Genomic DNA, 24228 nt, shown 5'->3' with positions numbered 1-24228 from the left:
TTCATCCCCGAGGGGAAATTCAGAAACAGTGATTTATTGTCGATCAATCAACAATAAATCACTGTTTATTTATTAAATTCCCCAGAATAACTCACCACAGATAGTTTTACCATGATGTTGCTGCTCCACAAACACCTACATTCCAGTAAACAAAGAACAGTGGAGGAACGCTCAGCAGCCAAAGTACCTGCATGAGTTCACCTTCATTTCTGCTCTTTATGTACGTAAACATACGTCGCTGCCCTCATACGTCTATGTGTCTTTCACGTTGAATCAGTTCATTCACTAGTGGGCAGCGCTGAGTTCACTTCCACCTTCTTCCGTTTTTCCTCTTTCACTGGTCGCATGTCAGCAACTCAACACTGCCCCTGTGGTCTCTGGTGGTATTGCTCTGCTTACTGTGTAAAAACACAAAGCCCCAAAAACAACGGGGATGAAACTGCGTAGCATCCGTCTGTGTAGCCATCTTCTGCGCCGATGCAGAAGATGGCTACACAGACGGAAGGACAGCTTTTTTTGCTTTCTGAGTTGGTGCTAATCATAATTCTGTCCTCCCCCCCCCCAAGAGGCTTAGCTATCTGTTGCATGATACAGAAAACTGAGCAATACCACCAGAGACCACAGGGGCAGTGTTGAGTAGGATAACTGACATGAATTGAGACAAAAAGAAACAGAAAAAGAGGAACAGGACAATGCAGAAATCACCTAATAAAAAACATCAGAAAAAGACGGAGATTTTAACAACATAAATCTTTGTGGTTTTATTGTTCTTCTGTGGTGTTTGTGGACAGTTGTAAACAACTTTATAGCAGTGCATTACTGCTACCAACCGTAGTCAAACCACGGAAATAAGCTCTGAACTCAGCATTGCCCCCTAGTGGACAAACTGGCTTAACAACCATGGCAGTGTAAAATAAACATGGAGTGGGACATTTAGGTACATAAGTAAGCAGAAATATGCCTTTTTATTTATGCTGGAGATCAACCGAACTGATCCTGGATAAATTTTTACAACTTACATCAAGGGAACACCTGCAGCAGATAAAAGCCCAACATACTTGCTGTGTTTTGTGAGGAAGAGTCAGACTGAGTTTATTCCAGCTGCAGACGATGCCATCGGAGGAAGAGGAGAAGTAGAGATGCATGAAGCTGCGGTAGCTACAAATGCTATCTTGCTAAGCCTTGTCTCGTTGCTGGAATCTTCCAATCTGCTGGAAAAGATTGATCACTGCAGCTGAAACACGTTTCTTTCTCGTGTCCATGTCATGATTTCTGGGTTTTATGTTCCATTGCAGTCGGTAGTTTTTCGATCTCCTGTCGTTTGCTTTGTATTTCAGTTCTATTCTGAAGGTTTCTACCTTTGGTCTTCGGTTACTTCTTTTTTCTTTTCACACCAGGTTTCACTTGCTAATTAGCTTCACCTGCTTGTCATTTAGTTGGTTCTTCTCAGTATTTCTTTGTCATCTGAATATAAAACATATCTTAAAGCAACCCCATCATCCACCCGTCTACAGCTGCATTTCTATTATAGTTTTTCAAAGAATAAAATTAAAATTTCTAAAATTTTGACAAACAATTGCATTTTCAGTTAAGTGGTGTTTAAGTAGTGTCATTTCAGATTTTCCACTTGCTAAGGAAGATTTTTCCCATCCCTTTTCCCTAATTTTTCTTTCTAATTCATTGTAAAACTCTGCAGTTCACTGTTGTTTGCCATCAAAGACAGAGTTTATATTTTTCTGTTTATTTATAAAAAGAGATTTGTCTTCTCCTCTGTCGTCTTTACCTGAATAAAATGGTCACATAACCCTTCATGTCACATCTGGGATGCATAAATGCACAAAAATGTTTCCATTACGCTTATGTTTATACTTTTATATCAAAACACCTAAAAATAAAAAAAAACACCTCATGACAGTTTTTTTTGCGATGTTTGAGAGTCTTGTGGAAATATAGGTGTTTCCATTACTAATTTTTTTATGTTAATATGAAGTTTTTGCGCCCATTGATGGACTGGCGACCTCTCCAGGATGTATCTGCCTCTTGCCCAGTTATTACTGGGATAGGCTCCAGCTTCCCTGCAACCCTTAATCGGACTTAGCGGTTCAGAAAATGAATGAATGAATGTAGGTTTTGCTTAATTTGAGAGGTAATGGAGATGCAGCTTACGAGTCCTGCATTTGGGTCTGTCGTGTCTCTCATGTTCACGTTTCATGACCAGCCATGAAAAAAAAGCTACTACTTCATTAACTCCTGTTGGGTTTCTTTAATGAATCAGACATGAAAACAGCTGGTGTGTTTATATCTGCTTGCTAGTGGGTGGCGCAGCGTCAAAGTAAAATACAATTGTAATGGGATATACAGGCTGGAAAAGAAGGTTGTAAAGTGCAGTTTCTCAGCCTGAAGATGGCAATAATCACTCCCAAAATGTTCAAAATAAATTCTGTTCTACATTTGGCAGATATGTGATTAATTTGCTATAGTAATTAACCCTACATGCATGTTTGGAGGGTGGGAGGAAGCCAGAGTACCAGCAGAGACCATACATGGGGAGAACATGCAAAATCCACACAGAAAGGTTGCAGTGCTAACCGCTCCGCCACTGTGCCATCAAAACAAGTCAGAACCTTATGTAGACTGGTGCTGCTTGAAAAGCCAGCTGTGCACCTGCCCCTTCCCAGATGTTTCTGTGCTGTTTGGGAATTTGGAAGTGTTGAATCAGTTTTCATGCCAGTGTTCTCTATAGTTTAGGTTTCTACTTTAGTAGCTATAGTTACTGATCCAGTTCCGAATATATCGTCGTTCTTAGAGAACCAAGTGGACATGCTTCTGGTGATGGGAAAGGATTTAATCTGATTTCTTAAAAGAAACTACAGTGCAGAGGACAGAAAGTGAAACTGATGGAGAGCAAAACCTGCAGCCGAAAGAGCATACCCGTTACTTCACACTGTTTTTATTTCATGCTTTCAAACAGAGGTCGCAGAGGGGGGTGGTACAATCCTACCAATTTTAGGCAGATTAAACACCACTGGGCCTCTGGACTCGGAGTGAAGGCCCCCGACTCCTCCCGAAGGACAGCAAAACCCCTCAAACTAAAAAGACTTCAAAACCTACATTTGTAGACTTTGTGTTAATTTCTCAGCAGGCATTTCAGTGGTTCCTTGTGGATCAGGGGCCTCCTAACCCCCTGGGCCTTTTTGTTAATCCCTCCGTGATGCCAGTGGAGGCAACCTGAGAACGACTTCAAAGTTCGGTTTGTTTCAGGGCAGCTTTGCTTTACAGACACGTTTGTTGTCTTTAACTTGTCTCTGTTTCAGGCTGATGTCTCCGGTTGCCGTCCACACTGAGCGAACATCTCTGGATGTATATACGTTTCTGTTCGCGTTGGGAGAGTTACAGAGGATTATGCTAACTCTGCTCGGACTGGAAGGATTGCTGTTTGACAGCCGTGTGAGAGCAAGCTGGCGTGCCGGCGATTTTTTTCCTCCACAATCCCTCTTTGTTCGGCTGCGTGTCGCCGGTCCAACGTGGTGCTGGTGAGAATAAGAAGACACGGATATGAACTTCCTCCAGTCTGTAAAGCCTCAGATCTCCTCTTGTTGTTTCCACAGGACTGAGTGTGAAAGTGAACGCTTCGCTTCTCCTCTTCTCTTCTCCTGTTTTATTATCTCCCTCCCTCTGCACTTGTCTTTCTCTGCCCATCCTGAGCAGAAGAATGGGAATCAAAGCTTTGATCGTCCTCTCAGATAAATCCCATCCTGATGCAAAGAGTCGAACTTTGAGCTCACGTTGCGTCTGCAGAAAACAGAAAAGCTTCCAGAAGATTTATTCAAAAACAGAAACCCTTAACTTGTAACATGTTCTCAAATGTAAGGTTTTCCCAGTCAGCAGAATTATTTGGGCTTTAATCTGGGCTGCTTTTGGCCCCCGTAGCCTGTAAGAGGCGTCATTTCTGCTGGCGCATACAAGATACTCCACTAAAAAGTCTAAAATATTTCCTTTTCTGCTCACTTTTACGTCTTCCTCTAGAAATATCAGACCAGTTACAGAATATACTTCCACACATTTTCATGTTGTAGCTACTTTAAAACCAACTAGCAGCCTTCCTAGCTTGCTGTTTAAATGCAACTGGAGCATTTAGCGCTAGCTTAATCAGCACTAAGCTAATCTTTGAGCTGAGTGGATGTGTCGACCTTAAATACACTCACTGAAGACAAAACATGGTTTCCCCACATGATCTTAACACTAATCTAGTACTAGCATAGCGCTAGATCAGCACTGCTATGTAGCATCATGCTAACATCTTTACAGGGAAAATCTCTTCTAGAAATGTGAGGACACATCAATATTTTTTAGAGTTCACTAAGAAAAAAACTAAATATAAAAATATAAAATTTAAATGGTAAATGGACTTGTACTTATATAGCACTTTTCCAGTCATGCAGACCACTCAAAGTGCTTTACACTACTTGTCACATTCACACACACATTCATACAACACATCCCGATGGGCACATCGGAGGGCAGCTTGGGGTTCAGTGTCTTGCCCCAGGACACTTCGGCATGTTGTCAGGGGAAACCTGGAATTGACCTCCCAACTTTTCAGTTGAGGGGCGACTGCTCTTCCTCCTGAGCTACGGCCGCCCCAAATGGTAACACCTTACATCTGGGCTTAGCAATGCAGTCCTAAGAGCGCCGTAATTCAGCAGGTTTTCCACGTATTCCTGCTTCAACAGGCCTAAACCAACTTAAGTGGATCCAACATCAAATTCTACACAGTGATTAATTTATTCAAGGTTTAGAGCAGGGATGCATGGAAAACCTGCTGGTTAGCAGCTCATGAGAAACTTGAGTAGTCCTGGTTTACACCACCGCACATCACATCGTTCTGTTTTTATTTCATCTTTTTATTTTCCCTCTCTTGGTTCTACTCCCTAGCTTCTGCTTTTTAAAGCAGAATTATTCAGGCTTAATGCTGGTTTTGTCCTGCAGATCATCCAACACACCTGCAGCATATCATCAGTCTGCTCCAGACTGTTTTAACCTGCTCAATCTCTCCTTTAAAATAAATGAGGGTGTTAAAACTGAGTTTAGTTGACATACAATAGAACCTCCAGTGGGTTGGATTAGTTAAATAACAGCACAAAATTTATAAAACTTCAAATTATCACATTATTTAAGATAAAACAAGTCTATTGTTATGATATTCACATTTAATAAATTACTCCTTTGAAAGCAGAAACAAGTTGAAGTTTCTTTAGAAAATAAATGCAGTTCAAATATTTTACTGATTCATTCCTAATATTCATTTTCTGCACTGCAGTTCAGGGTGGTGAGGAAGAGGGAGTTTATCCAGCAGGTGTGAAGCAAGTACACCTGGACAGGTAAGCTGTCAATCACAGGGCCAACACAGAGACAACCACTCTCATCCATTCAGAAGGATCATTTAGACAAAAATTAACCAGGTGGTTTGGACAGTGAAGGCTGGGGTACCAGAGAACATGTAAACTCCTCACAGAAACACCACCATGTAGTTTTCTCTGATTGTATATGTTGCCCTGGTGGATTCATGCAGCAGGTATAGAGGATAACACCATGCTTTCAATGATTTCTGCACAGTATTAAACACCTTCAGCAACAGAATAATTATTAGATGTTTGACCTAACATTCGGCTTTTGGTCCTGCTTTGTGAACTTTAAGGTTTAAACTTTGAGGAAAACTTTAATTCTATAATAGTAGGCTAATTTAGTTTTTGGTTTTTTTCCCCCCAGTCCTTGTGAGGATCGATCTGACTTAAAGGTATAAAACATGCAATTATTTCCAGTTGCTTCTTCCTAACAAGCTGCAGATTAGATAAGATCTCCATGACAACGTCATTCCTGGTTGACAGGCGCCCTCTGGTGGTGAACATTCACAATTACACCTAAACTTTAAACAAGATTTGAAGTTGAAGAAGGATAAATAATCGTTCATGTTATAAAAATTTAGATAAAATATTTAATTTATTATTTAATCATATTTAAACTTGTAGGGTTTTAAAACATGTTGACTGATGTGTAACACACATGGCAACAGAATGCACGATCTCATGCAGAAAAACAAGAATGTCATGTTAAAAGTCAACATTTTACATTTCATGAGAAATATCAGCTCATCTGTTGGCAGGAACGTCTCCAAAGTTTCCACAGGTCCATATTTCCCACTGCAGCATCAGGGACAGTCTGAACATCTGGAGCTGATGTTCAGTTTCCGACCACTACAATCATCCTGATCATTGCTGTCCTGTACGTACCAGTACCGTCACGGTGAGGATTATTTTACCAGCTATTCAGAACAAGCAGCCAGTAAAACCAGTTGGAAGAGATTACTGGACATAAGCTTTTAATATAACTGATTATTATCAAAAAACTATGCTGATTTGATGGAACAGTTTAAGTAAATATTCATATTATGTCCGTTTCACTTCCAGCATTTTCTGCATGTTTTCTTGTTTGTGTTCCGTTTGATCAATTGATTAATTAAAAAAAGATTTACCATTCTGCAACTTTAAGGTGCATCCCCTCTCCAGCACACCTGAATGAAATGGTTCATCAGCTCTGCAGAGGTCTGGGGACGCGGCCTTCATTTGATTCAGGTGTCAGAGAGGAGACGCAATACAAAATATGTCCACCGGGGGCAGAAGACATGTCAGATTGTTTCAAACAGGATTTCAAGGAAAGTTTTTACCATAAAATGACGCAAAAAGTCTCAGAAACTGTGTGTCAGATGTCCATGTTTGCCTAAACAGACGAGTCGACTCAGACTTTTAGATAAAAAGTGATTTAATCTTTTTTTGTGACACAAACAGTGTAAGGCTCAGAACCGATCGCACACTTTAATCAAAATATACACGTTTCATCAGATAAAAAACTGACAATCACCTCTCAGACAACTGCGTATAAAACATGTATGTACAGTTGAACACCCCCTCGCTCCTGTTACTGACTCACTCCTGCCTCACCTAAAACCCAAGGCTCCTGATGCGTTCAAGTACACCTGGGAGAAACCATACGAGCAGAGATGGAGTGTTTTCATTGGTCCATTTAGTCAGGCGACGTCCACACTGTGATGGCAGCTCAGATGAGTGGGCGGAGCCTGATCGGGCTACTGGAGCTGGCTAATCAGAGTAGACCGCAGACTCCTGGAATCCATTGTTCTCCCCGTTGGAGCTCCTGCTCCCTCTAGTGGTACGCTGAAGAACTTCCAGATGTCAACAAATTTACAAATTAGGCTAAACCGTTACAGATTTTTATCAAATTTAAACCATCATTTCTCATTTTATTTGTTTTATCAAACAAAAAAACTCGGCTGAACTTTTCAGATAGAGAGAAGTTTGTTTTTATGTCACAGATGTGAAAATGTCGCAGATCTGAGGATGACGTCTAAATTTCTTTCTAGCTCTTTTTACATAAATCGTACGTTCCAGTTGGCTTTGGGTTTATTCTACGAAGTTACCTTGTTTTTTTTTAACAGAGAAGTTTCAGACTCGGATTTCCTTAAAATATTTTGTATACTAAGAACCGAATTATTGATTACGTTGTTACGGTGGAATTGTTTGTGAAATGCTGAGTCTTATTATTAATCATAATCATCTAAATTAGCACAACAAAGTTTTAATAAAAAAGATTTTTTCTGGTTTTATACAACATAACATGATGCTAACAAACTGGCTAACTGATGTTTAACTGTCCACTTTTTCCGAGTTGGTGCAGCAGGAACGGAACCGCCTGCTAATGACCTCTCAGGAGCTTGGAATTACGAGAAAACTGGAACGTACCACAAGTACGTCCATTTCAAATATGACTGCCTTCATACCTTCATGCATCCCTTACGTTAGCAAGGTTGTTAGCCATAATCCCACTCACACGTCAGCCAAACTGCTCTCCGCTGCCCCTCCTGGCTTCTGGTGGTATTACAAGGTTTTCTCCCTCAGGGATGCATCTGCAAAACCCCCGAAAACTGACCAAATTATACTCATAAATGTGCAGAAGACCAATGAAATTCTACACACCTGGTTTTATAGCAGAGCATGAACGAGTCTGACAGGATTTTAAAGTAACCAGACGTTAATAAAGTAAATTGGTTTGTTTTGTTTTTTTTAAAAATGTTTTTCATACTGCGCAGCAGGGGTTCACTAATCAATTCATTACAATCCAATACGTTCCGATTCAACTAAAATTTGTAAACGATTATTATTATCATATCTTAAGATGTAGCTTTAAAGTGTGGGAGGAATTAAAGTTGTGCGTTCTGCCCCAACGTTTGTTTCCTTAAAGTGTTCTGGCAGCAACTAATAAACAACAAAGCTAGCTTGCAGCTAGCTGGAAGCTTGCAGCTAGCCGGAAGCAAGCAGCTAGCCGGAAGCTAGCAGCTAGCTGGAAGCTAGCAGCTAGCCTTACAGCTTCTGTTACTGAGCGTATGATTTCCTCGTTGGGTCTGAAGGCAGCGTTTGGACACGAGAACAGACTCTACTCCCTGCGTATGGAAGCAGTTTAACGCCAAAATAAAATCTAACAGTAAAACTACAAACATCCAACAGCCGCTCCGTTCCAGACCAGTTAGATGAACTGGTTGTTCCTGATTGTTGCCGACACGTTTTTCTTGAATATTCCAGGTAAAAATGAGAACATGAAATGAAAAATGCGTTGGATTTATTTCTGGTTTAAGGCAGTGGAGATGAGTTTGTTTAGTTGCAGGATTTAATGGGTGATAATGGAGCAGGAAGTAGTAATATAGTCGCAGAGTGAGGAGAAAAAACACACCAATGGGGGAAAAGATGCATTAAAATCCTGATAATTATTTAAGTACTAAATCGTAGCACCCTCTACTGGACAGATGTAAGAAGGCAGAGATTCTAGCACCATTCACTGAAATTCTACCAGTTTCATATAAAACTCGAGAAATGATGGTTTGAATTTAATTATATAAAAACTTTATTCAGGCAAAACCTGGCATGGACTGGCGTCTTGTTGCTTATGATACTGAACAGAAAAGAAAGACACTTGATAGTTTTACTGTAATTAACGGCACTTTCTTTAAACTCAGAATTCAATATTTGTGTATTTTTGGTCAAAATGTGTTAATAAAAATCAGGTTAAAATAAAAAACCAGGTTTTAAATGTCACAACGCAGGTGGAGAGCCTTATGAATCTGTGCTACAGCTCTGATCTGCACCTCATTTTAGGCTCTGGATCAATAATTCTCCAGTTTGTCTTTTTCCGCCTTTTCCTCATTTTCAGACCCGACCATGATCAGAGGGATGTCATTTCTTGATATAAGCCTCGTAGCATGACTGAGTCATGTTTAAATGTTTTATAGTGATGATGATCCGTGATATTAGGATGTAGGCAGCTATGCTAGGAAGCTAACAAACTCATGGGATCAGTCATGTTGTCGGAGAACTCTGCCAAGAAGCCGTTTTAAATGGGATTTTTCGTCTCTTTGTCAGAAAGACACATCATTTCTTTAGTTTCAGGTGTAAAAAACCAGCAAAGATCAGACAAAAAAAATGAACTTTTTGCAGCAAAATTTCTATTCCTGTGTGCAGAAACTGTTATTTTCCTGGTAAATAACGATACAACTGCCTGGTATCCGCATGTCCGTTACGTCTGCCCTCTGCTCCGATTGGCCGGCTTGTCGCTGTACGCTGCAGCCTTGTTCTGAAAATTCATCCTGAGTTTTCGGAACAGGATTTGTTCAACTTCCCGCATCCATCCGGTCGGGTCATGGCTTCAACGTCTCAGAGGTGCCGGAGCGAGAAGTCTCCATCTCCTTCTTCTTGTTTCTACTTAGTGTCATTAAATTCTGCCCAGGTGCAAGTGAACGCATCCTAACTGGAATTCAGCAGCTCATTCAGAGGAAAGGTGTAGTTTGAGCAGCCAGATTGCTGTTGTTTTGAAGATGGGGTGGACCTCTGAGCAGCTGGAATGTCGACATTGTAATAATTAAAATAAACACACAAATAAACCAAACCAGCGTCTTGTGGTTTCAGTACGATTCAGGGATTCTTCCTGGTCAAAGAGGAATTCATGCCTGACGAGACGAATCAGTGCTGCGTTCAAGGCACTCAACATAACATCTTGTTTTGCACTAATAAGGTGGCAGCGGTCGGCTGAATCCAGTGAAGTGGTTGAGACATTAATAAAACACAGGAAAGCGCTAAGAAAGCCAGAACCAGTTCACCTTCTTCTCGTTTTAAGTCTTTAAACCAGAAACCTGAGGCAGGCGGTTTATGTTTGCATCTAAAAGGCCGTTTTTGGTTTCAGCTGTAGTGGATCACAAACTTATAAATAAAACCGTTCAGAGAGGCGACGCAACAGAAGACACAAGCTACAAGAACATCCGGACGCGCAGCCGAGACACCCAAAGCAAACCAAAATGCTCGGGAATGATTAAAATATTGCTACAATATTTGATTTGATAACATGATTGCATACGTGGAAACAAAGAAGTCAGAAAGTAAGAGGAAAAAATAAAATAGCATCTAGGACTAAAGACCCAGCAAACCCGCTAAAACACAGTCAGTTCACATGTTTCACGCTACAGTAACCAGCAGTACAAAACACTAACAGAAAGTACTGACAAACACCAATAAAATACGCAGAAAGTATCAGATATCCGTAATTCATCTCAACAGTAAACCTTTACCACCTGTAAACCTGCTCTCGCCAATCATCAGAGGCTTTTTACGTTAAAGTCGAGGTGATTCGGGCTCCAGGAATAAGGCACGGGGATCCTCTGAAGGTGGGAACGGGCGTCCCTAAAGGACGCCGGTCTGAAATCTGACAGTCGGAGCGAACGCTACGCCGTCAGGGATGATTATTTACAGGCAGGACCGCGACTCCGACGGCGAGGCTGAGATTAATCCGAGTTGATAAAGTCAGAATTAAAAGATTTAGTCAGAGCTCACGGCGATGAAAGGCTGACTCTAATCCCTCCGGTCTGGGATCGGAGTCGAAAGGCAAGAGAGGCTACAAAGGTACCGACGTCTCTGAACTCTGACTAGAGCCTGAGAACTCTGGCTTCGTCAGCCCGAAACCTGGAGTCCCGCTTCGGAGAATGAACGCAGGTTTTTGTTTCCTGGAGAGCCCTCGAGAAGTTTTGGAATAATTTAACGTGACGTCAGACTCGACGGTGGGTTCTGCAGACGTGTGATGGAATGATTGGTGTAGTGGACACCGTGGAGGATCCGGATGGGAGGACCGGAGGCTCAGATGGAGGACTTGGAGAAGGAGACCCGCAGGTGGTGGTTTTCTCCCAAATCGTGGTTGTGGAACTCGATGAGAGACTCGATGGCTTCCTCCACGGAGCCCATCTGGATCAGAGCCATCTTGTGGTCCTTCCTGAGAAGGGAAGGTTATGGTTAGGGTTGTCGGACCAGCGACACGTTAAGCAGATTTTATAATTAATAACAGGGAATTTAAACTGCTAAGCTGAGTTTGTCATTTTCTCCCCTCAAACCCAAAACCAAACATCCTGATTATTTATTTTACTTTTTACTGCTTATTTTTCTTATCTAATTTAGTCTTTTTCATTTTATTTAAATTTCTTTTTAATGTACATTTTTTTTATTGTACTTAAATTTTTTTCTTCATTATTTTCCTTTTTTTTCCTCTTTTTTTGCATTTAACTTTTTTTTGTACCTCACTTTTACTTACTGAACTATTTAACTTTTTATTTGACTTATTTTTTTTACTTTTACATTCATTTCCTGTTTTTAAATGCACGTTTTAATGCATCTTATTTTTCTTAAAAATCTTTTTATTCATTTCATTGTAGTACTTTTTGTACTTCTTTTTATTTTTCTTTTGTACTATTAATTTCACTTATTTTACTTTTTTACAGTTTTATTTGACATGTTTTTCTATTTAACGTTTTTATTTCACTATATTGTTTTTATTTTTATATTTTAGTGATTTTTAAATTTCACATATTGTACATAATTATTTCACTTTTTAAATTTTACTTTTTCTATTCTAATTTTATTTGACCTAATTTCTCTTTTCATTTTACTTATCTTTTAGTTTACCTTTTATTTTGTTGAATTTATGGAACCTATTAAATATTTCTTTTTCAATCAATCATTCTTTCATTAATTCAGTATTTTTAAAGAATTTTTTTATTTAACTTTTTATGTCACTCATGTTTTTAACTTTAATTAATTAATTTATTTATTTATTATATTTCACTTATGTTTATATTCAGTTTATTTTGTTGTTGTTTTGGCCTGACAAGTCTAAGTGAACAGCATGATGAAGGACAGTCTGAGTGCAGAAGAGGAGGGGTAATTCAGGACTTGAGCTGAATTCAGACGGAGGATGAAGGCTTCAGAAAAATTGACTGCAGTGAAACGGAGGGAGAGGCAGGTTTTGATGAAGTTGGCAGGAAACATCAGAAAGAAAGCAGAGACTTACTGGAAGAATTTGAAGGCCTTGACGATGGCTCCGGAGCTGGAAAACAGCATCTTCAGATCATCTTCCACCACAGACGGGCTGAAAACAAGCAGAAAGCAGACGGTTGAGTTGTCTTGGAGTCGTTTTCTCTCCACGAGCTGCGTGACGGCAGGACTTACGGGATGTTGGAGAGGTGTAAAGTGGCAGAAGGGGGGAAGATGTTGGAATAGTTTTTGGAGCCAGGCTTCTTGAAGCGGTGCAGAGAGGAGCTGCTGAAGTCTTTGGTCAGGCCCTGGTCCTCATGGCCTTCACGGGGAAGCTGCACGCTGGTGTGTTTGGACAACGTGATGCGAAGCGGCTTCCCGTGCAGCCGCTGGCCGTTCAGGTGGCTCATGGCTGCAAAGACGAGGAGGAAAGACCCTGCTCAACTTCATGGAAACTTCCTCCTGTAAAATCTGCATCACCGACATCTACAGAACGTCTGTAAAAAATCTTATTGGTCATTAAAGGAAACGAGGAGCTAAATCTTCAGGGAAGGAGAAGACAGCAGCACTTTCTGAGCCAACATCTCCGTTTGTCATCCAAGCACAACCCAAATCCCAAAAAGTTCCCGTTAAACTCGATGCTGAGAAAGGAAAAGTCAGGCAGAGGGAGGACAATCCTGGTGCTCAGCAGACATACCTGGGACTGAATTACAACCTCCGTGTTCGGGTGGTGGAGTCTGAAGATGCTGCTTGCTGCACATGAAGCTCATTTCACTCAAACACACCAATAATAATTTACTAACAAGCTTCAGCAGAACTTATGATGCTGGAGAAACAGTCCTTGTAAACCAGGTGTGTTCCAGCTGGAGAACATCCTTCATGTTTCTCTAAGATCATTTCTGATGTCTTTCCTCCTGGGCTCTGTTAGCTGAAAGCTAATGCTAACAGCGACAGTGTGACGCGTCATCCGAAGCTGCCTTTACTTCATTTGGGACCAGAAAAGATGATTTTTCATCATGCTGTTCAGTGTTTACCCCGACAAACATGTAGCCTACGGTGGCGTTACGACCGATCAACCCTGCATCGCATCTCGTCTGCGGTTCATCAATATCTTTATTGGGAAATCTGATCAACCTGTAAAATCTAAAGCAGCAACCTTCCTTCTCCACAAACAACAAGCTTGTCGGATTCTCGCAAAGTTTACTTTGCCGTGGGCTAAACGACCATATCTTAACTCCGCCCCTCTCCCTGTTGGCGTGCTGCATTCAGGTGCAGAGGAAATGTCTGACAGCAGAGTTTTCTGCCGCTTCTGGAGGCAGCAATGCAGGTTCGATGTGAAACGGTGTGATTCTCTGCATGGCGCGAACAAGGAGCTGTTGCGGCCAAGTCTCCATATGGGAAATGCTAACGGTACAGATAGAAAAGGCTTCCTTTAACCTGGGACTAAAGTTCTGTAGCTTGCTACAGCTAATGGGGATCCTTAATAAACTAAACCAGGGGGTCCGGTTCAGGACGGGATGATCTGATCTGTGACGCTTCAAGCTGGAATAACGGGCAGCTGCATCTTGGTGCCGTTTGATCCTTTTAGCTAATAAAAACGATGGTTTGTGTCTGCCCAGGTGGAAACTGGACCAAACGGAGTGTCATTAAAGCAGTTCGTCAGCCTGGAAGCGAAACGCTCTTTCTGAACATGAAGAAATGTGTAGAAGGAGTTGTAGAGATCCGCACTGAGCGCGTGCGAGCCGTTACCTAGCTGAGCCTGTGTGCTGTCACTCATCTGAACCAGAGCGTTCTCCTTCTTGTTGAACAGAATCTTCACTCTCATCACGTCTCCGTAAACACCTTCACATGCAGTGAGAAAGGAGAAAAACAGGTGAAACAATCGTTTTGCAGGAAGTCAAACAGATCAGACAGGAATCTACACCCATAAACCTAAAGAAGCACGAATGAAGCAGATCTGACTGCAGCCTGCCAAGCCACTGACCCATGGGCTTACTGGGAGATAAACATAGGAGCAATGGGAGGGAAGCAGCGCTGGGAAGCTGCTCTCACAAAGCAGGAGCTCGGACCAATTTGCAAATTTCATTTTTGAGGGAGGAATTCCTGAATAGTTTTACACAGGAAGTATAAGTGAGGAAATTAAGGGTAAGGGTCAGAGAAAATTAAAAATGGCAGATTACACCACGTAGGTGCTATGAATTATGGGAGTAGACTTAAAATAAAATGTTTAAAAAGCGCAGCTGATTCAGCACTGAGGACATGCAAACGGAGAGAAACCCGGCATGCAAACTCAACAAATGAGACTCGGTGAAGTAAAAACACAATAAATGCAGCTGGTCAGAAACTCCACTTCATGCTTTCATTCAGTAAACGCTGAGGAGGAGGAAGGAGGCGTTTGACCCAAATAATCCTAAACAAGATTACACTTTTTTCCTTCCAATTCTGTTTCTAATCTGCATTTCTTATGATTAAACTTCGGCTAGTTTATCTTTTTAACATAAAACTACATGTGGAAGTAAAACACACAGATTAATACATCATTTCCACTTATGCTACTTTTTACCTCCGACTGCTGCTTTTTGGCACCAGTGCGAATAAAAAATGGCTTTATTCCAGCCATAGAGGATCATTATTTTCCTGCTTTTCTCATCACTTGTTGATCTTTGGCTGCTCCTGATTGGACGTTACCGTCAGTTTAAGCTCTCTGATTGGTGGAAAGTCTGACAGGAAGTGTCTTCATCATCATGTCCAGGTGAAAATAGAGGTCTCTTAGCAACATGGTAGTGATGGTGATGAAGATGTGATAAATAATGGTGGATTTACCATCTAGAGTTTCTGAATAAACACTACATGTTGTGTCTGGATTGTAAACCTCCTGGACGGATAGAAACGCTAGAAAAAAAAATGATTTAGTCTTTCTGTCAAAAGCATGAAGTTTATAAAACTCATTCAGAGGCATTTTTGTCCTGAATAAATTTTAAAAAATGACTAAGAATAATACCAAAAAATTAAACTATATGTTCATTTGATTGGAACAGCTTTAGATCATGTTTTTATTCATTTCAGTCAAAAATTTCTGACAAATAAAAACAAAAAAAACAACAACTTTATTTTCACTCCTGCTACATGCTCCGCGAGAAGCAAGAAATTTTTTCTTGTTCAAGGCGTGGACGTGGTTGGGGACATCGGCCAAGACAAACTAACTTTCAGAAATGCTGTGTGATTAGTCGGATATGAAGCAGAAAGTTGACGAATATCCAAGGTTGGACGGAAAGTTTTAAACTAATTGAGACAGTAAGAAAATACAAAAATGTATTAACATGAAGCATTTAAAGACGCGTACACTGCCACGTGCAAAGTGCCTCATTAAATATGACATAGGCAGTACGAGTCTAAATTTATCAGACAAAAACTTTTTTCCCTCTTCCTGCAGCCTTGAACACGAACAAACGTCCTTCTTCTGGTGGAGTATGTAACAAGCTTTAAACCTGCCTCAGAACTCTAATTTAATTTATTTAGAAACCAACGTTTAAAAAAAATAAAGTTAAATAAATTTAATAAACCACTCTTTTATAAATAAAATAAACTAAAATAAAAAATAAAAAAAAAACCAATGTTTTTGGGTTTTTTTTAAAAAAAAACTTTGCAAAGCAGGTATCCGTTATGTCGCCATCTTGTGGCCACTAGAGGGCGCTCAGATGTACTAGACTGAGCATTGAAGGATCTTTAGCGCGCTTTAGCGTGTTTTTTGAAGGACAGTTTCCTTGGTGATGTCCAATCAGGAAGCATTTCAAACACAAACTTTAATGTGTTAAATAGCGTTTAGGAGCAGAAATACCTGAATATCAGCCTGCTTTCTGTTAGTAGTCTGACTAACAGCGTAACAGGAAGCCTTCATCAGAACAGGCTGCAGCCATCTGTCTTTTACGTTTTATTTACACTCATCAGCCTTCATGGATAATAATAATCATTAAATCTGAAGAGCATCGAAACTTCTGAGCAAAAGCTGCACATATTGTGAATGAACTCAAATCAAATCTGACAAAACAAGCAGACACTCATTTTTCATGGAAAAAAAAGAGCAGAAATAAACAAAAACAAAAATCAGAACAACCAAGTGGTACTGATAATTCAAAATAAGAAGCTAGTGACAACATACCGAAGAGAATAAAGAGGCAGTGGGGCGTAACTCTCTTTAAAGACAGCAGAGAAGGCAGCGGAGGGACAGGACAGGTAAAGGTGGGAGGGCAGGACAGGCGGAGGGTCCGAGGCGTTTCCATGGCAACAAATTAAAAAGGGGAAGAAAAAAAAAGACAGGTGAGGGGTCAATCAGAAGGTTAATTACCTTTGGAGTGGAGGGGTCAGATAATGTCAAAACGAGGAGATCATTTCACACATGATTGTACAACTGTGTGTGTGTGTGTGTGTGTGTGTGTGTGAAATGCAGAAATGGAGGGTGGTGGGGGATGTATCATGACAACACATTTTAATCTGAAGGCAATAAAAACACAACAGGAAGTCAAGTTTAAAGCTCATTCAGAGGGCAAACAATAAAACATCAAACTTTATTTAACGTCTGACGGGAGACAGGACGTCGGATTCGATCGACCAATCAGAGACGAACAGTTTCACATCGGAACAAAGAATCGGACATTTACAGAACAAAGCGGAGGATAAACCGCTCCTCCGACTCCTGACTAAAACCAGCTGATGAAACGTCATGCTGCATGAAGCAAATAAAGAACAAATGCAGAAAAACAAACATCATCATCAGCGTGTTCTGCGTTTGAACCGGATACGAGTAACATTCGTACATTTAAACGCATCATATGTTAGACTATAACACGATAAAGATCCTGTTTATTTCCCGCTTGGATGGCAGCTCAACACTGCATCCATCTCTGAGGGGAATGTGGCGTTTTGTCCTGCAGACGGGAACGTAGAACAGCTCGCCCACGAGTTGTTCGGATGAAAATATTAAAGCTTTTACACCACATTTGACTTACAAGCAAGCCCCGAGAGACTCTTTGAAATCTCATATTAAAAACATTCATTCTGCAAACGATGTTCTGGATCGGGGAGGAGCAATGGCGTCTTTTCCAGCTTCTCACCCATAGACCATATATGAAAGATGGACGGAGCCTTTGGCGGTTAAAAGTGAAGCCTATACAGAAGTGCATGAAACTGCAGTTCCCCCTTCATCCACTAGGGGCTGCAAAACAGAGCAAATCCCCATAGACTCCCATGTTAAAAAGTCCAACTTCACAGCAGAAATAAAGACGTTTACAGTAGAAATAAACATGTTTACAGCCTGGTACAAAAATCCATTTTAGGTTTAGTAGGTCAGGTTTACCTTCATGACAACTGTGGGTAGAGTTAATTTTTTTCTAACTCACCCATTTAAAAGTAATTTAATCTCGAAGTTCGGCATATTTAGGGGCGTGTCCTTTTGATTGACAGGTACCCAATCTCCTGCTTCAAGTAAGAAGAACGTAGAAAAACTGCGGTTTTTAGCTGGTTAACAACCTGACTTAGCTTTAGCCCGTTTACCTCTGTTAGCTCGTTAGCTCCTGTTATCTCCAGGTTAGCTCGGTTAGCTCTTAGCTACATAAAGCTCAGAGTTCGCTTGATGTCAATCATCCACCATGACGCTCACAGCCCCCCTCTCAGCTCCACCTCTTTGTCCATATTTGTATTTTCCGGGCAAGACGACACACATGCCCCTGCCAAGATGATGATGAACCGCCCACCGAGCTTCAGTTCAGCTCTTCAGAAACCTACGGGTGACGTCACGGAGGCTCCGCCCATTTTTTTATATGCAGTCTATGTTCTCACCATCGGTTGTATGAACAAAAACCACCTCAACCAGCCGGTATAAACAGGTTGTAAAGCATCCGTCTTTCATGTTGGCGTCTAAATCTAAGACTGAATAAAAAGAAACGCACCAACAGTGGAGCAGATATGGGACACTATTTTCTGTCCCAACCCACAGCTGGACGCCACATCGCTGCAAACTGTGCTACAAACGCAACCTGAGAAGAAGCAACTGAAGGTGCATTGTTCTTCAGCGAGTTCCAAAGCCCCCCTTTAAACCCCCCCCATGCAAACTATCTGAGATGCAGCTACACAGACCCACAAAACCACCTGATCTGAAGCAGCCTTAAACCAGCTTTTAGCAGCTAGTCAGCAGCTGCTGAACTGGATAGACGTCATCTTTCCAGATCCTGATCAATAAAGTACTTCATGCTTTAAACATCAACCGCACCGTCACGCAGCCTAAAGCAGTAAACCGTGTGTTAAAAACACAAGGAAGCACTGAACGTTGCAGCCGGTTCGGTGCTCGTCAGTGCAGGTTTGATCACAGCAGACATTCACTCACCTCTGGGTTGAGGTTGCTGACCAGCAGGACGCAGTGTCCAGCAGGAATGGTGGGGAATCCCAGCCTGGCGGCAGCTGGAAGGGTCAGAGAGGCCAGAGCTCCGGGCAGAGCAGGAACCGTCAGGCCTGGATAGGGGGAGGACACTGAGAAAGGTGAGATGGGTGAAAAACACTCATAATTGCAGGAAACACTTGATTCAGGTACTGATCAGAACATAGAGGAGGTAATTCATCTTGGCGTGGTCAGTCGTAGAGGCCACAGGTGAAACTCACCTGCAGGCTGAATGGTGAAGGCCGGCGGGAATGCGTGAGTTGCTCCAGCATAAGGAGCAGCTGAGATGATACCTGGAGCTGCACAGAACAAACACCATTGTTTTTAAAATCAACAAGGATGCGCTCGTAGTCCAACTTTTCATCGTTCCTTCCCTGTAAGATCTCAGCTTTTCAGATTGGCTCAGTGTGCTGGGTCTTACTGAAGGCTGTAGCCATGGCCGGGTGCTCCATAGTGGGCTGGCTGTCTCCAGACGGCAGGTCCGGTCTTGTAAAGTCTCGGCTCTTCTCGTTGTTGTATTTAACGTTGAGGCTGGTGAGTTTAGAGAAGCTGATCCTCAAAGTGCAGCAGCCGTTATAGATGTTTTGCCCGTCCAGAGACTGAAACATGTCTGTGTTAATGCCATCAGAGGGAAAAGGTGTGGTAGGAAGAGTTTAGGAAGTGCTGCTCACCAGTTTGGCAGTCTGGGCCGACGCTCCGTCTGGATACTGCAGCAGAGCCTGGAACTGACTGTTCTTGGTGAAAACGATGATCCTCAGTACGGTGCCAAACTTTGAGAAGATCTGAGACGTAAACAGGAGGCGTGTTTAGCTTCATTGCTTCACAACATCTCAGGAAAAAAAACACATTCCTTTAAATTTCAGTCCCCAAAGCCATTAGCTTAGCCTACAGCTAAGCTATTAGGGTGGAAAGCTTGTGTAGTGCATTCTGTTGCACAGTAGCTTATCTTACCACTGTGTTGCTAGGCTAACACTGTTATTTAGCTGTAGACTTATGTGATTAGCCAAACATAGCACAGTAGTAAAATACGTTAGCTTAATCTACTCTTGAGCTAACTTGACCACAGCCTGACAGAAATCTTTGTATTAGCTTACAACTGTTTTAACTTAGCTGGATGCTACGCTAATGTTGTCACTGCCCAACAGAAGGCACTGTGTTAGCTCACCATGTTAGCTTAGCTGTAGGCTAACACAGTGCCTACATTAGCTGGGCTGTAGACATTTAACTAATGTAAACATTAGTTTCTCAACATCAGCTTAGCCTACGGCAAGAATTCATGCTAACCTACAACTGATTCTGTGCCCGCTGGCTCATCCTCACTCAGTGGCATACAGTACTTGATGTTATACTAAGCTAAAATAGGTTTTAGCTCAATCCAATGTCTACATTAGCTATGTTACATGTTACCTTTCACAAATTAGCTTTACCTACAGCAAAGGCTACACCTGCTACACTCCTGACAGCAACGTAGGAACCACTTCGCGCTGTGATGTTAAGCCAAAGTAGAATTTAGATACAGTTAATATCTATGAGACAATGTAAACATTATGCTACCCTGTAAGTTAGCATATACCTCCCCCTTCCCAACTTATTACTCCAGCGACATATGAACCACTCCATGTTGTGATATTAAGCTAAAGTATGATTTAGTTGTTGTTAATGAACACATTAGCTAAAGCTGACATTAGCTTTGCAAGTTAACATCAACGTCAGTCCTTCTGTATTAGCTTAGCCTATTAGCCTATGCAGCTATGCCTCACACTCATCCTCGTCCCTCCACACACCTGATTTATGAACCATTTGATGCTAAGCTAAAATAGGTTTTAGCTCAAGCCAGTGTCTATATTAACTATGTTACATGTTAACTTTCACAAATTAGCTTAACCTACAGCAAAGCTTATGCCTGCTACATCATCACTCCAGACAGCAACGTATGAACCACTTCGCACTGTGATGTTAAGCTAAAGTAGAATTTAGATACAGTTCATATCTATGAGACAATGTAAACATTATGCTAGCCTGTAAGCTAGCGTATACCTCCTCCTTATTACTACAGCGACATATCAACCACTCCATGTTGTGATATTAAGCCAAGTTGTCGCTAATAAACACATTAGCTAAAGTTGACATTAGCTTTGTAAGCTAACATCAACATCAGTCCTTCTGTATTAGCTTAGCCTATGCAGGTATGCCTCACGCTCATCCTCGTCCCTCCACAGACTTATTTATGAACCACTTGATGGTGTGATGTTACCTGGCAGAGCGCATCCAAGGTGACGGGGTAGACCAGATTCTCCACCACCACCCTCAAGACTGTGCTCGGAGCCGCCACTGCTGTGTCCACATGAGACGCACTGAGTGCCCGGAGAGCTGCCTGCGCCCTCTGAGAGAGGATGGACGGTGAACAGGTGACAGGTGCAGAGGACAATACACAATGGTGTGTGTGTGAGTGTGTGTTACCTCCTGGTTGGGGGAGTTGTCAGTCTTCAGCTCCTTGTGGTTGGAGAACTGAACATAAACCGGATGGTTTCTGATGAAAGGCATCACTGTGGAGTAATAACCCACCATGTTCTGAGCTGCTTCCTCTGAGTTCATCTCTAAGAAGGCCTGAAAGAGGACAAGATGGCAGGACAAGGGACAGGTCATTACCGCAGACACTCATCCTGACACAATTCCAACCATTTATCCTGGAGATACCCAAAGACATGCATTCATTAATAAGTTCATCACAGCATATCTGGACTGATCTGTGTTAGAAGGAAATAGATATTCTTCTTCTGATCAGACTTGTTTTACCATGTTTGTGGATGCAAGCCAGGTAAAAGAATCACATTCTGTGTTAAAACTTACTTTTATAACACGTAACTGTGTCACATGTGTTTTCAAAGTTACACAGGCGATTGTTGTCGTGAAGTATGGCTGAAAACACAACTTATAATTGTATTACAAGACAGACTCCGATCTTCATTGTGTTCAGCTTCATTCTTCCTCTTTGCTGGAAAGGTTGCATTGCTCACCTTTCCCTGCAGAATACCAGTCAGGCAGCATACCAGACCACATAGTTTATATTCATCTGGAAACTTATCTCATTGTGATGTGCTTTGAACTGTTGGAGTACTCCCCTGCAGAGCCACTGCAGTTCGACTGGATTGTACTGTTAGAGTCTTATTGGAGGTGTTTGCAGGAGTGACTTAATGGTGGCTTTATGCCCCTGGATTGTTTATTCTCTATTTTCTATTCAGATAAATTGCAGTAAACCCTGATTTTGTGTTTGTACCTGGTTCTTTGCTTTAAGCATCAACAGGTTGGTGACGTCTCCAAAGGGCAGGCCAAGGCCGATGACCTCGGCCTCTGTGATGTCGCTGGGAAGCTTGCGGATGTGGATGACTCTGGATGGCAAGCTGGGACCTCTTATGTCACCTTTAAACTTCTTGCTATCATTGCCATTGGCTGCAGAAGAGAGGAAAGGCGGAGTTTAAGGTGATGAAACTGTAAAGTGCTCATGATACAAACATCGTATGGTCCCGATATTCAGCACGAGGTGTACCGCAGAGATCTATTCTGACCATTATTGCTTTCTTATGTAAAATTAGACACCATTTTTGATTAGTTTGTAAAGTTTAGTGGTGGGAAAATTGAGTCAAAAATCTGGATTTTTGGCTTCACAATTTTAATGCTAAAAAATCTTTTTTTTTTCTTTTTTTTTCAAATAACAAATCACTACAAAATTTTTGTCATTTTTATTGTTTTTATTGATCTTATTTGTCTTCTTGGGCATTATAGCAGCAGGATGATGGTCAGGTTACAATGTTTTTTCTTAATTGAAATCAAGAAAATGAGCAAAAAAATGTTTTATACTTTATTTTTGTTTTTAATCTACAAAAATTAGCAATGTTAAAAAATTGTGAGAGTCACAATTTAAATCGAATCGGCACCCAAAAAAATTGGAATCAAAATAAAAGCATATCATCATAGCCCAAGTAAAGTTGCTATTCATATTTCCCCAAACTAACTTAAAAATAAGCAACAAGTATATAAATTTTGCGAACTTTTCCAATGTTAACAGCATGTTGGAAATAATGAAGTTTTCACCAGGTGAAAGAAATTCAACCCAGTAAAAAGAAATAAGTGTGTAAGATTTAATATTCTTAAACTGATGCAGCTGTTAAATTCACACACACACACACACACACACACACACACACACACACACACACACACACACACACACACACACACACACACACACACACACACACACACACACCAATAAACTTAGTACAGAAAGTAAGGAATCATTTCTCCTCTTTAGACATCCCAGTTAGCAGTGTGTTGAACATGGTTGAACAGCTGATTGGTCACCTTTCAAACAAGCTACAAACTCATAAGGACAGCGCTGATCAGCACAGCTGAACTGGGAGGATCCCACTCCCCAAACAAAGTCCCCCCCATATTTCTCAGGTGGATTGGATGATTGAACGATCCCAGAGTAAGATGGAAAACAACACATTCTGATTATTTTTACACTTTATTAGTTTTCCACGGCCAGCAGGGATGAAGACACACTGCTGCACCAGCGTGGTACTACCTCCTTATACTGGTCACCAGTCTGGTCACATTTAGCCATTTATTCCTCATCCTGGAGGCGCTGAAGGACAACCAGCATGGTTTGTGCAGCTAGCTGGTCCCAGTAGTGCTAAACTGGGCTAAGGTCTGGACTGAAAGCAGGACAAATCAGACTTAGAGACCTGGTTGATCCCAGAGGGGAATGTTTCCATCGTAGTTAACTGCAGAGACGGTGAAAGCTGCGGAGTTTGATCTCCTTACAGGAAGTAAGGACTTCCTGTAGCGTTGTGTCACAGTGAATTAGTCTTTTCTGAAGGTCCTCCTAAGGCTGTCCAGCATGTCCAGGGGAGTGCTGCACAGTGCAGTCCTTAACCTGGACTGTTCCAGTCCTTAATCTCCTCTCTGACACCCTCAGAGTCCAGTTCCACTCTAGCATGACTGGAACCAGTCTGCTGCCCAGAACAACTCTGGTAACCGCAGACTCAGATCCTGAGCATCGTGTAGATGCTGAAGGACCTCAGAGGACAGAGACGGCTCTGGTCCTTCCTGCAGATGCATCAAACTTTTAGTCAAGTCCAGTTTGTTGTCAGAGACCAGTCCAGGGTATCTGTAGTCCTCAACTGTGTCCAGGTTCACTCTACTGGTGGAAAAGGGATGGTCTTCACCTCACGTCCACAACCAGTTCTTGGGTTTCTTCATCTTCAGCTGCAGATGGTCCTGCTGCCCACCTCCCCATCTTCCTCCATGATCATTCCAACACAAGCGGCAACATCTGGCAGTTAAAAGTGAAGCTTATGCAATAGTGCCCACAACTGCAGT

At 41.6% G+C, this 24228-nt stretch overlaps 1 protein-coding gene across 2 annotated transcripts in view; it reads right to left on the bottom strand.

The window, feature by feature from the left end:
* Positions 1-6840: 6840 nt before the first annotated feature.
* The window catches only part of ptbp1b (polypyrimidine tract binding protein 1b), a gene marked incomplete at its 5' end in the record, with an annotated part of 35487 nt that continues 18099 nt past the window's right edge, over positions 6841-24228 (bottom strand). For both annotated transcript variants that reach the window (XM_079244947.1, XM_079244946.1), the window contains 12 exons: positions 6841-11379; positions 12451-12528; positions 12609-12825; positions 14163-14255; positions 16573-16606; positions 18793-18935; positions 19065-19142; positions 19265-19442; positions 19515-19625; positions 21098-21226; positions 21304-21450; positions 22121-22293. In XM_079244947.1, coding sequence (XP_079101073.1) covers positions 11247-11379; positions 12451-12528; positions 12609-12825; positions 14163-14255; positions 16573-16606; positions 18793-18935; positions 19065-19142; positions 19265-19442; positions 19515-19625; positions 21098-21226; positions 21304-21450; positions 22121-22293 — 1514 coding nt within the window. In that variant the 3' untranslated portion in view covers positions 6841-11246. The remainder of the gene's footprint in view (positions 11380-12450; positions 12529-12608; positions 12826-14162; positions 14256-16572; positions 16607-18792; positions 18936-19064; positions 19143-19264; positions 19443-19514; positions 19626-21097; positions 21227-21303; positions 21451-22120; positions 22294-24228) is intronic.

The sequence above is a fragment of the Telmatherina bonti genome, assembly GCF_933228915.1.
Source record: "Telmatherina bonti genome assembly, chromosome: 8".
NCBI classification, from domain to species: domain Eukaryota; kingdom Metazoa; phylum Chordata; class Actinopteri; order Atheriniformes; family Telmatherinidae; genus Telmatherina; species Telmatherina bonti.
This window is presented reverse-complemented; position numbering and strand designations above follow the sequence as displayed.